The sequence below is a fragment of the Aspergillus candidus genome, assembly GCF_002847045.1.
Source record: "Aspergillus candidus strain CBS 102.13 unplaced genomic scaffold BDW47scaffold_10, whole genome shotgun sequence".
In the NCBI taxonomy this organism is placed as follows: Eukaryota; Fungi; Ascomycota; class Eurotiomycetes; order Eurotiales; family Aspergillaceae; genus Aspergillus; species Aspergillus candidus.
Window position 1 is genome coordinate 66,934 of NW_020194015.1, and position 12,234 is coordinate 79,167.

At 53.9% G+C, this 12,234-nt stretch overlaps 2 protein-coding genes across 2 annotated transcripts; one reads left to right on the plus strand and one right to left on the minus strand.

Annotated features, from left to right (window-relative positions):
- Nucleotides 1-306: 306 nt before the first annotated feature.
- Nucleotides 307-3,225, plus strand: BDW47DRAFT_4169 (putative nuclear localization protein). Its single transcript, XM_024818974.1, has 3 exons — nt 307-661; nt 901-1,020; nt 1,244-3,225. Exons 1-3 carry the CDS (start codon nt 556-558, stop codon nt 3,133-3,135), a joined length of 2,118 nt encoding a protein of 705 aa, XP_024673959.1. The 5' UTR covers nt 307-555; the 3' UTR covers nt 3,136-3,225.
- Nucleotides 3,226-4,734: 1,509 nt separating this feature from the next.
- BDW47DRAFT_4188 (uncharacterized protein) lies at nt 4,735-7,505 on the minus strand. Its single transcript, XM_024818985.1, has 2 exons — nt 6,859-7,505; nt 4,735-6,803 (listed from the first exon to the last, which is right to left on the minus strand). Exons 1-2 carry the CDS (start codon nt 7,186-7,188, stop codon nt 5,115-5,117), a joined length of 2,019 nt encoding a protein of 672 aa, XP_024673960.1. The 5' UTR covers nt 7,189-7,505; the 3' UTR covers nt 4,735-5,114.
- Nucleotides 7,506-12,234: the final 4,729 nt, after the last annotated feature.

The window sequence follows — 12,234 nt, forward strand, 5'->3', positions numbered from 1 at the left end:
TCTGTTGAATTTCCTCGCTTTCCTCCCATTGTCCATTGTCTTTCTCTGGTCTTCATCTCCTCCTCTCTTGTTGATCATTCGCGTCTTCTGACCTGCCCTGTTTTGACCCTGGTTCCGTCCCTTCACACCGCCTACGTGATCCGTCCACTATTTGCTTCTCTCTCTCTCTTTTTTTTTTTCCCTTTTACTTTTCCCATCCTAGTTCAATCTCCGACCGGCGATTTGCTCCCAAACCCGCCCGCTGATCTGCTTCCTCCCTCCTCACAGTCCGCCTAGTCCTCCCCCCCGTCCTTCCCATCCATCCACTCCATCTATCTATCAATCTCTGCATCACTTGCATCGTCACCGCACTTCCCTCCCCGAACCGCCACACCCCCCCCCTCCCCCTCCTCCCCCCTCTCCTCCAACCCCCCCTTTCGTGCCGCGCTGTTGTGGCCCACGCGAGTCGCCCTCCCCTTCCGGTCTGACGGGATTGACACCTGTCGCGTTGCTTGACGCGCCCGCGGCCCTTGCGACGGCTCCCTCAGCCATCTCGCGTCTGTCCTCCCGTCCGCTATGTATGGCACCTCCCACTCGTCCGTTCCCGCCTCGATGAATGGCATCGGAGGGGAGCTGGTCGATGGGTCCGGCACCATCAATCCTGCCGCGTTGAACAATAATGGTATGTCCATTTTCATCTCTCTGTCTCTTTGTCCCTTGCACCATTCCCTTCCTTGATAGTAGTATATGATCCCCATCCACCATCCTCATGTCTTGCGTCTGTTGTCATTCTTGATCTGCCCGACCCGTTCGTCCCCAGTCTCAGTCATCCTGCAACGCGGTGACAGCTCGTGGAGGTCTCCTTCATATCTAATTTCCTATGTCGTCCGCGACAACCTCCCAACTGATGGCCTTTGTTAGTCGCCGTGGTCCTTCCCGCCCCGACATATGGGACCCCAAACCCAAGTGCCATCCCTCGGGGTGTCAAACGGAGTCGCACTCCCGATCTGCGCGTTCGTGCGGACGGAGATCATGACGACGGTATGTGCGCGTCGGGTCTCGCATGAACCGTGCTTCGCCTCGCGTGGGACGTTCGGGACCCGGGCCGCTTTCGTCTTGCACTCCTCTCCATCATCATGGCTTCATCTCTCGTTGTTTACCTCGTGGTCGCTTTGCTTTTGTTTTTCTTTTTTTTTTTTTTCTTTTTCAGACGCGTACACTCTCATCGAATTTCCAGGTTAGTAACTGACAATGCAACTATCAGATGATCATGGCCGTCGGAAGCGCGGTCGTCCCCCAAAGACGCCCCGGCCGTCAACCGCCACCGCCGACCCGTCTGCGTCGAATGCCTCCATCCAGACCCCTCGAATGCAAGCCCAACCGCTCCCCCAGGCGAGCAGCATGGTGTCCCCAACTCAGGGTTCCCCGCCTGACAAGGTCACCCCCACCAAGTCTACCCTGGTCAAGGCCCTCCCCACCGTGCGCGACCACACCACCGACCAACTGAACGAGGAGAAAGACGAATACATCCCCAAGGAGTTCGACGAAGGCGGCGAGAGGAAGGTCGATGCCATGGGTTACCCCCAAGGCGATCGCGAGTACAAGTGTCGCACGTTCCGCGTGCCCCACCGGGGGGCCAAGCTGTTCATGCTGGCAACCGAATGTGCGCGCGTCCTCGGATATCGCGACTCCTACCTCCTGTTCAACAAGAACCGGTCGCTGCACAAGATCATCGCCTCGCAGGTGGAGAAGGACGACCTCATCCAGCAGGATATCCTGCCGTACTCGTACCGCTCCCGCCAGATCGCCATCGTGACCGCCAAGTCCATGTTCCGCCAGTTCGGCAGCCGCGTCATCGTCAACGGCCGCCGCGTGCGCGACGATTACTGGGAAAGCAAGGCCCGCAAGCAGGGGTTCACCGAGGACGACCTGGCCGGCGAAAAACGGCCCGGGGGCTCCAAGGCCCGCGATGCCGCCGCCGCCGACGCCGCCAGCGCCGCCAGCCTGTTGCCCGCCCTGGCGCACGGCGACGTCATCTACTCCAACGCGCTCGAGGGGATGCCCAACAGCCTACCCGTGGGCGGTCCGTCCGCCGTGTCCCTCGCGCCGCTGCCCATGATCCAGGCCACCACGACGGATGACCCCCGGTTACGCGAGTACAACAGCATGCCGCGCGCCCGCCAGGAGATGACCGGGCCGGCCTACCAGGATCGGACCCAGCCGAGCTCCGCGGCGGAGATCCTCAACCAGGCGTCGCACACGGCGGATTTCAACAAAGCCCTGAGCTCGCAGCGCAGCTACCGTCACAAGGGCCTGGAAGACTTTTACGCCAAGCAGCGCGAGATGTCGGCGTCGGCCGCGCAGCCCCAATCTGGGCTGGATGCTGCCGTCTCCCAGCCGATGCCGTCGCCGCCCATGTCGCAGTCCGGTCTGGTGAACCCGCAGCCGCAGGCGATGATGTCGCAACATCAGGCCCCCCTGATGCCCGGGCCGGGGTTCCCACCGCCCACGGCGCATCAACCGCCCGTGGCCACGCAGTCGCCGGTTCGGGCCATGCCGCCATCGCGGCCGGACCTGATGCATCAGCGGTCAAATCCTGCCCTGTCGGCCGGCACCCCGCAGCCTCCCGGTCCGTACGGATATCCCTCGCAACCGCAGCCCATGTGGGGGCAACCGCCACCGCAGCCGCAGCCGTCGCCGTTGTCCGCGGGCCCGCAGGGCGTGGGCATGCCCCAGTACCCGTCGCAGCTGCACGGGCAGCCGCAGCAGTCACCGTCCCCGCTCCACACCATGCCCCAGCAGCCGCACCCGTCACAGTCGCCGCGCAACCAGCCGCGACCGGCGGCGCCGCAGATGCCCCAATACCAGATGCCGCACCCGTCCGCGCAGCAGCAACAGCCCATGACCTCCATGGGGTTCCCGGGGGGGACACCTGCGCCCTATCCCGCCATGGCTGCCCGCGGCATGTACCCATCCACGCAGGGGCCCGGAGGTCAACCGTTCATCGCCGGGACGCCCCAGCCGCCGGGCATGGCCATGGGAATGACCGCAGGCGGGGGCATGCCGGGTTGGGCACCCGCCCCAGGTGGACCGATGCAGCCAGGACATCCCCCGCCCGGGCAATCCGGGACGCCCCTGGGGTGGACCGGCTACTGACCGGGACTTGTCCGCGCTATATATACATTGCCATGACTCCCCGAAAATATTTCATTCAGAAAACCCCACATCCACGGCCGGCGTTTATCCCATTTGGCGTTCCGGGAGGTGTCGAAAGGTGGACGGCAGAAATGAACGGCCTTAACTCTGCATGATTCAATCCCCTCTCTTTCTATGTTCTTATCCTGCCTTTTTTCTATGTTCAAACTTTTTTGAACCATCGTTCTGTTTTTGATCCTTGCATGAGGAACCCGTTAATGATAATCTGCGCATTTTACTTCTATACCCTCTGTTATACCCGCTGTTGTTCGTTTGATTTTGTTTGGGTTCAGGCTGGGGACGAAAGGTCGAGTTGGTCGAGTCGAGTGGACGGGTCACGAGTACGAAGCTGTGCATGTCTCTGTCTCATGTCTCATGGGTAGAAGGCCGGCGGGTCTGACCGATCTGGCGGCGAAGTTTCCGTCTGGGCGAGGCGTCCGCCGTTGCTTGCTGTTTGTTTGCACGTACTTCCGTTGTTGCTGCCGTTGTTATGGTCTGATGATGCATTTGTGTGTATAGTCTTTATTGCACGCCGGTTCTGGGGCCCTTAATTTGATATCCCCTTGCTGTAGTGTACATTATGATATGGACATCGTGCTTGGTTCTGATTGTATGGTTTTTTATCGGTAGTATACTATCTAATTGGCCTGAGCAAGAGAACCAAGTTCTGAGATAGGTAGAGAAGTAGCTAACCACCTAGGTAAGAAGGCAAGTAGATAATAGTAAGGATAGAATCAGTAGTTAAATGGTAGTAAGTGAGTGAGTGGATATAGGTGACTGGTTACAAGAACATCAACGAGATAATCGAGTAAATGAATTTATCATTATCATTATGGTTATTATGACTATGACATCTTGACCCTGCTACCTTAACTAACTCTAACACTAACGGTGATATCAATGTTGACACTGACATTGATACTAATATCGTGTAGTAGAAGTTCATGACTACCACTACCACTACCACCACTCAATATGTACAGAAACCGCACCCATCCAAATAGTATCCGAATAGTATCGTATCCACAACGAAGCATCCACAGCAACACGAGATGAGAATGGTCTGCATGTTAGCGGTGTTCGTTGGTTCTTTCGTAGATCTGTTCTCAGTTTCTGTTCTGTTCTGTTGTGGTCCTCCTGTCTAGGGAAGGAAGGAAGGAAGGAAGTAGATGTGTAGATACATATTGAATGATTGATTAATTAATTGATCGAGAGAGAAGTGGGCAGATAGACGGGTAGGTAGAGAGGTAGAGGTAGAGAGGTAGAGGTAGAGAGGTAGAGAGGTAGATAGGTAAATAGATGAGACCGGAGTCGATAGATAGTAGATAGGTGATAGATAAAAGTAAATGAACGAATGAAGGGGAATGCAAGTGTAAAAGCTGGTCGGTATATACCCAGTCCTGGCCAATGCCTTGATAAATAGTACGGTACTTGCTTGCTTACTTGGCTCTCGGTGGAGATGGTATATACCAAGGTAGCTTAATTTCTGTAGAAGACAGAGTACTAACTACCCAATCGACAAGCAGGTCAATCTACTGAGACTAGAGATGATTCTACAGATATAGATGCAGTATGAGATGTGAATATTACAGAGTGGGTAGTAGATACTTGGCACCACTGATAGAGATGTAGGTACAGTAGATAAGGCAGATATGTATAGGCTGTAAGCCCCGCTTCCAAATTCACATGCAATCGACCGATCAATAATCAATCAATAAGAGATAATAAGGTAGATAGATAACGATCCTGGCAGACGCCCAATTTAATCAACACAGATACTCCTCAATACACAAAGAATGAAAAGGAAAGAAAAAAGTCTAGTCCACAAGAATGTAGTAGTAATAATCACAGTGGGATATAATCGCGTATAATACCGTGGTGGTTGGCACGTCCACCCAATTTGAAAACAGAAAGGAGGGCAAAGAAAAGGAAAAGAAAGCTCAGGTGGTTCCCTCGAGGAAGGTGTTCGGTGTTGTGTTGTTAAAGGAGTATTGTTTCGGCTTGTGGCAGGGTAGTTGCTGCGCCACGTACCGGTGGGCTTCGTGCTGTTTTGGGAACTCCTCGAAGCGGAACTCGGTCTTGACGTCCCCTGACATGTCTACGTCTGCTGAGTAGACGAGGGATGGGGAGCTCGACACGGGGATGTTCTCGACCGCCTCTGGGTCGAGGCTCTGTTCGTAGGACAGACACGACAGGTCGCCGTGGGGTGGCACCGGACACCGGCTCTGGAAGGACGCCTCCGGAGAGGGCATCGACGTGGCGTCGGTCCAGCTCCGCGGCGCATCGCAGCTGGCGTAGTCGGGAAACGACGTGTAATGCGCCGGGGCCGACATGGGCGGGGCTACCCCCGGGTACGCGTACGAGGACATCATGTCCATCATGGGCGTGGCCGGCGGCGAGGCGACGTTGATCTGCATCGGCTGCGTCGTGGGGAACAGCTGACTCGTGGGGTGGGCCGACAGGCAGTAGCCGCCGTCGCTTGGGGATGTGGGGAGCAGGTGTTGGAAATCCTCTGGGGTCAGGGGCGTGGGCGGAGCCAGAGCGCCTGTGGTGATGGGATGGAGCATCTCCGCCTTGGCCGACGCCAGGGCGGCGCCGGCTTCAGCGAAGGTCGACATGTTGAGGGGCGATCGCTGGGCCGCAGACGCCTTTCGGACTCCCGCGTAGCGAGCGTTCAAATTCTGTGCCGACTTGGACTGTCGGACGGCACCATAGCTGGGCGTCCGCGCGGTGGGTGACATGGACGCGGCGGCTCCCAGCAAGGACGACGACGACCGGGAGGTGCCGATGGCCGCGGGCCTGGGGCGCTTGCGGCGGGCCGCCAGGTCCAGCTCCTTGGCGTTCTCCTTCCACGAGGACGGCTCCGAGCGCTGCGCCATCTGAGAGTCGATCTCGATGCCCTCGAGGGAGTCGGCGAGCTCATCCGAGGATTTGCTGTGAGACAGGGTCTGCTCAGGCAGGGCATACGGCCCAGCGTGGTAGGTGTCCGCCTGCGAGGCGGCCGTGTAGGCGGGGACGGACGCGGACGTCTGCGCCTGGCTGGTCCAATCCTCGGGCTGCGGGGCGTGGAATTCCGGGACGCTGAGCGAGTCCGCCGAGGCCAACGAGGCGGCGTCCAGGTTGCCGTAGGCCAGCGACTCCGGGCTGTGGGAGGGGCCCCAGGTGGTCGAGTCCTTGACGCTCTCCCAGTCGGCAAAAGCCGGGGTGGGTTCGGTGGAACCTCCGAGTTCGGGGGTGGATTTGGTAGCGGACGCGGGGATCGGCGACGCCGAGCCCTCGGGCACGGTGTCGTTCTCCCCGTAGCACTCGCGGGCGGCGACGGCGGCGTTCAGGGCCCGTTGCAACGAGGCGAAGGTGGCCTCGCGCGCGGACTCGCTCCGGGTCTTCTGATGCTTGGATCGGGAGGACTTGGGCTTGGGTCGCTCCACGGACGGTTCGGAGGGTTTCGGGGTCTCTTTGGGGGTCTCCTCTTTGACGGTGGTGGTGTCCCGGGGGGCGTCGGGGTTCTCGGCGTCCTCAGACTTGCCGCGGACGGCCTCTTCGGCCTCGGCCTTTGCTTTTTGCATCCGCTCGAACTCCTCCTGGCGTTTCTGCTGCTTTGCCTTGGCCCGACGATTCTGGAACCAATTCTGGGGAGGGTCAATCTACATGCATCTAAGCAATAAGAGGAGAAAGAAAACTCACGGCCACTCGGGGGAGACTCAAGTTCGTCTGGGCGGCTAATTGGCGCTTAACATTGCTGCTAGGCTTGGGGTGAGCCTGGAACTGGGCCTCGAGAGTCTCGACTTGCTCCTTGGTCAATCGGGGTCGGGAGAGGTTCTCCGCGTATTCTTCGTAGTCCATGATGGGCTGGTGGTAGTAGTCGACCATGTCGAAGGGGGGATGCGGGTAGAGGTAACCGTCCATGGGGTGAATCATGGCGGGGTGTGTCATGGCGGGATCAAAGGAGACGGGCTGATCCATGGGGATGGCCGGGTGACCGGCGTAGGCGTATGGGTGGTGTAGGTAGTTCATGATTGCGAGGGGAGGGGGAGGGGGGTTTATTTCGGGGACGAAGATAGGGGAGGAGATGAGATGCTGTGAGGAGCCACGGGGTTATAAGGAGCCCGGGCGGGGGGGCATTGATTGTGGTGTTGACAGGAAGATCACCAGGACGAGAACACCCGGGAGAGATTAACTGGTAGGGAGAACGAGGGAGAGAATGAGAGTGAGGGTGAGGAAGAGGGAGAGAGGAAGAGGTAAAGGAGGGAGAGGAAGCGGTGGTGGAGTGACGTGGTGGTGAGGCTGCGAATGAGGGTGGAGGCGGGTATATACAGGTATATACAGCGGTCAGAGATGGAAGGAAGGAAATTAAGGACAAGAAAGAGAGAGAGAGAGAGAGAAAGTAATATAATGATATAGACAGGAAGGAAAGGGAATATGAAGGAATGGATGACTGGGTAGAACGTCAGAAATCAGAATAAAATAAAATAAAATAAATGATAATATTAGAATGATAAAAGGGAATAAAATAAAAGATAAAGATAATTGATAAATAATAAATTCAAATTATAAAATAAAAATAAGATCACAGAGGAAAGAAAAGAGTCCAGAGAGAGAGAGAGAGAGAGAGAGAAAGACTAAAGAGGAAAAGGAGAGAGAGAGAGAAATGATAAAAAGGATAAAAGAAAAAGTCAGGACAGGAATTCAAAATTCAAAATTGAAAAAAGAATTAAATCCTAAAAAAAAAAATAATAATAATAATAATAAATCAGTCAAGGGAATGAAGAAAATAGAAAGGATTGACAGTCCGACGTCCGGAGACAAAAGATGGAGAGAGAGAAGAAAGTGAGGTGAAAGTGAGGTGGAAATGTAGGGAAAACTCACTCCGGCAACTCTCACTTAGCTCTCTTTCCCGGGTGACCCGGCGGCTGCCTGAGTCCCATCACCCACCCTGACTGGTCGGGGCTGCGTTGGGTCCAGGATCAGCGTCTGTATCGTGGTATTTGGTATTCAGGTATTCTCTGTATGGTTCCATCTCCTGATGGTCATTCTTTTTTCTGGGATCGGATGGACGATCAGATCTCTCTACGTCATTGGATTTGGTACACCATTTACAATTTCCACGGCAGGTAAAGAGAGAGAGAGGTAGTAAATGATCGATAGTATCAACAGTGAACTCCATGTTCCATCCCCAAGATATGGACGAACCATGGACGGAAACTCGGGAAAGAGCCGTACCGAGCCATTACCAGGTACCGTATTCAAGGGGGTGGCGGTTGTACGGAGTACAAAGAACTATGAATAACTCAGTATCAGAGAGTCTGGAGGTAATGTATAATAGTATGAGAGAGAGAAACCCATTCTCTTAGTGATCAATACGAGTCTCTTCCTTTCTTCCCCAACTATTCCCCGAGGATGTTTACTGAGTTCTGGACAGGACTGGACGGGACTGTGGCGGTGACCGTGCAACCCATGCGGTTTGGTTCGGAGAGGGTCCCGCCGCATCTTCATCCTGTACGAGAATTAGCCATGTTCTCTTTTTTTCTCTTTCTCTTTCCTTTCTTTTTTATTTTTTATTTTTTTCTCTATTTTATCTTGATTATTCGATTTATTCTCTTTTATTCCTTATTTTTCAAAAATAGTGGCAACAGTTCCAACTGTTCTGCTATTTTTACCTTTCTTAACCAAGTCAAAGTGTCCATGTTTACCTGCAGCAATCCGAACTAACTCTGATTTGGCGATCCCGATCATTGGGAAACACGATATCCATCCAGACGGTTTGACCATCTGATTCAACCCGAGACTGGACTGAACTGGGTGTGGTTCCAGTCCAATCCTTCCCTCTCCTCCAGACTCTCGTCAAGTTCCTGCATTAGCGTCGTGGTCAGAGTCCCCGACTCCCCTGTTTAGGCCCTTTAGGGTTGGGATTTCCAGGGGATATTCCATGGTTCCATGGTTCGGAACCATGGCGGAGGACTCGAGATCCTAGTAGTTCTCCCCGCCAAACATGAACATGATCAAACTCGATCAGATTCGAATCCCATTCAGTCGCTCTGGGATGAGGATCCCTCTTTCCGTCTGAACATTCTCCAAAATAAACAGATCAAATGCAGAGTACCAGGCAAAGATGAAGAGGTCGTGTTGACCATCCGAGGTCTAGGTATAGTGGGTCCGTTCTTAGGAAGAATCATCCAACCCTGGGTTGGTTGGAGATCACGCCCTCTATGTCTCACAGCAGCGGGACTGCGGATGGAACCATCAATGACGGGGTATTCCTCTCTCTCTTTCTCAGTCCCTTAGATTACTTCTCTCTACTCCGTCCTGCGTACGGAGACAGTTGGTGGTGTTTATTCGAGGGATCCTTCGTCCCGGATCCATATCCTAACCCATGATTCGTCGTGCATATTCTGCTTTGGGTTTAGTTCGGCGGTTCGTCTCCAACTCCCAAGGTCCCCGGAGATCATGGCGTGGGACTGGGAATTCAGCTGCATCGCCTGGTTTCATCCCTGAGTTTGGCCTGGTTTGGGTTTTGATGCGAGTCTGTGTGCGTCTAGTATCACCATTATTGTCAGTCCCATACCTTGGATTCTCATACCCTTAATCCATCATCCTACCCATCCTACTACTCGTACAATCACGCAAGTTTTTATTTTTATTTTATTTTTATTTTTTTCAGTGATCAAGTTTTCCAGTGATAGAGGGATAAATTAATCTCAAAAAGGAGACAGACAGGAGATGCCAAAAAAGCGTGGCAGCGTTCAGCCAGGACCCACCCCAAACCAATAGTCGACAGATCCCCCGTCGATCCACCTCAAGGATCTAGCCAATCTGACCGTCTTGTCTGCCTACAATCAATCCTACAGACCAGGAGGGACTCAATAGGATAGCAGAAAAATCATCTCACTACCTGACTACCTAATCGTATCTACCAAGGGTCAAGTCAAGTTAACGCTCAGTCCTCGTCAATCTTCCCAGCTTCCCGGTTCACTCGGTCAATCTGTCACGGCGCTAAGCAAGAAATCCTATTCCTGCCAGCTAATGCTAGCCCATGCTAATGCAGGCCGTAAAGCGCCCACCCCCAAATCACGAGGTTACGCAACAACTTACCTGCCCATGCAGCTGGGAAACCCGCCAAGCCATGTTAGGGGGAGTGGAAACGGGAACCTCTCGGCGATCAGAAGTGCATTGTCTACGGTAGTATCATAATGAACTGGAGATTAATACGGAGTACCAACGGAGGGATTCGTGTTGAATATGATTGTTGTCGATTACATTTCCCTATGCGGGTTTACTGTATTACTAACACGTTGACCGGCATTCAATGCAGGCAGGGCACTGTAGGACGAGGTCAACCTGCGTAATACTCATCCTCGCCCCAGAGCACTGCACTACAGCAAGATTGACAAGCCGTTTGCCCTACTGGAAGTATGGGAAATCACCCGGAAAATCATCCAACATGGCGGATCCGCGGCCGAATTTCGCTCAATTCTGTCCCTCTCTCCCCTACCCACTGGGGGTCCGACCTCAACCTCACCCTCAAACCCGATAGAAGCACGTAGTTGATGATCAACTCGGAATACAAAGTACGGAGACATACGGAGTCAATTATCCCAGAGCCAGCGCTAGCGTCGCTCCTCCAGGTTCAGCAAAATGAGGTTGACTGATGGGATTGACATTTGACTGGTGGGACCGCTGGGCTCAGTGAGGGGTAAGACTACCTAAGATCATAATCTGGACTACCTACGGTGCGGAGTACGGGACGGACTACGGAGACGGTGACGGTGACGGGCGGCGGAGCTACGGAAAATGAGATAAACTGAACTGAACGGAGCTTACAGGAGTTGAGGGCTTGGTTCAGGGGAGATACGAGGCCCTACTGAGCCCCGACCGGGCCAGTCCTTGACTGACTCGTGATGGTTGCAGGGATCTCCCGGCGTTTACAGGATTTTGTTGATGCAGACTTGCTACGAACTGTGGCTCACGTGTTGACCTGTATACTAACATCAAGGGCACAGGAAGTACGTACGTCCTGGGTGGGAGTATTGTCTTGAGAAGACCACACCCAAGGTAATGAGAACAGTGGACTCCAGTCTAATCACACCAATCAACACCCCCGGGGAGATCACCCGATGGATATGCCTAACCCATCCGGTAAGGATTGCCACCAGTCCGGTTCCACTGGAGAACGAACCTACAGCAGGGTCAGTCAGACCCAGCAAGCTTGAGGCAGGCACTGTTCCTGAATATGATGATCAGGATCAGGATCAACTTCCCCTCTTTTCCACTGTAATTACTTCATCGATGATCTGTCCATGTCGTGAGTGCTAGGGAGTTTAGTATGGTACTAAGGAACCCCTGGACCGACCCGCACGGATACGGATCATCTCGGGATGGGTCTGATGATTTCACCGTTGTCTCGTCGCTATCACTGTCAAGAGGGGTTTCTCCTATCTTATCCATAGTTAACTAACCCTGCGTGATCCTCAACTATTGGACTGGAACGGAGTTGGGAAATTCGCCGAATGATTGACCCTGATGGACGGAGTCAATGCTCCTCTTTTCCCCTCCCCTCCCCTCTCCCCTTCTTCCCCTCTCTCGTTTCCCTGACTCTCAAACTCGAGTCAACACTAACCAGGAGGAGTAACACTATCGCAGGTCCAGTATTACAAGGTCGATCAACGAGCTGGACTGATGACATGGAGGTGTACGATACGCTATCCTATCCTATCCGGGTATAAGGTTAATTCGGCAGGACGATCCTCCTCCTCCAGTGTGATACCCAAGACGAAAGTAAAATGCAGGGAACATACGGAGAACAAATGACCATCTCCGAACGCTGTACATAAACTGTAGAAAATGATCTGCCACTAAACCCCACCACCAAACACCCCTTGGTTCGGTCCTCCCCCGTCACCTCGTCACATCAATCACATCATCTGTCGTGAGGATCAAAATCCTATACGTCAAGCGGGGATCATCAGGCAATCATATTTTACCCATTGGTGATGTCAATGTTTATTATCTTTGTCAAGGGATGGGATGGGATGGGATGGGTCCTCATCCGAGGTTATCTTATGC

Bases quoted from the DNA above. Each gene is read 5' to 3' on its own strand.
- BDW47DRAFT_4169 (XM_024818974.1), top strand. From the start codon at position 556: ATGTATGGCACCTCCCACTCGTCCGTTCCCGCCTCGATGAATGGCATC. The intron at 662-900 runs GTATGTCCATTT...GGCCTTTGTTAG, and splicing joins TGCCGCGTTGAACAATAATG to TCGCCGTGGTCCTTCCCGCC. The intron at 1,021-1,243 runs GTATGTGCGCGT...TGCAACTATCAG, and splicing joins GGACGGAGATCATGACGACG to ATGATCATGGCCGTCGGAAG.
- BDW47DRAFT_4188 (XM_024818985.1), bottom strand. From the start codon at position 7,188: ATGAACTACCTACACCACCCATACGCCTACGCCGGTCACCCGGCCATC. The intron at 6,804-6,858 runs GTGAGTTTTCTT...GACCCTCCCCAG, and splicing joins TGAGTCTCCCCCGAGTGGCC to AATTGGTTCCAGAATCGTCG.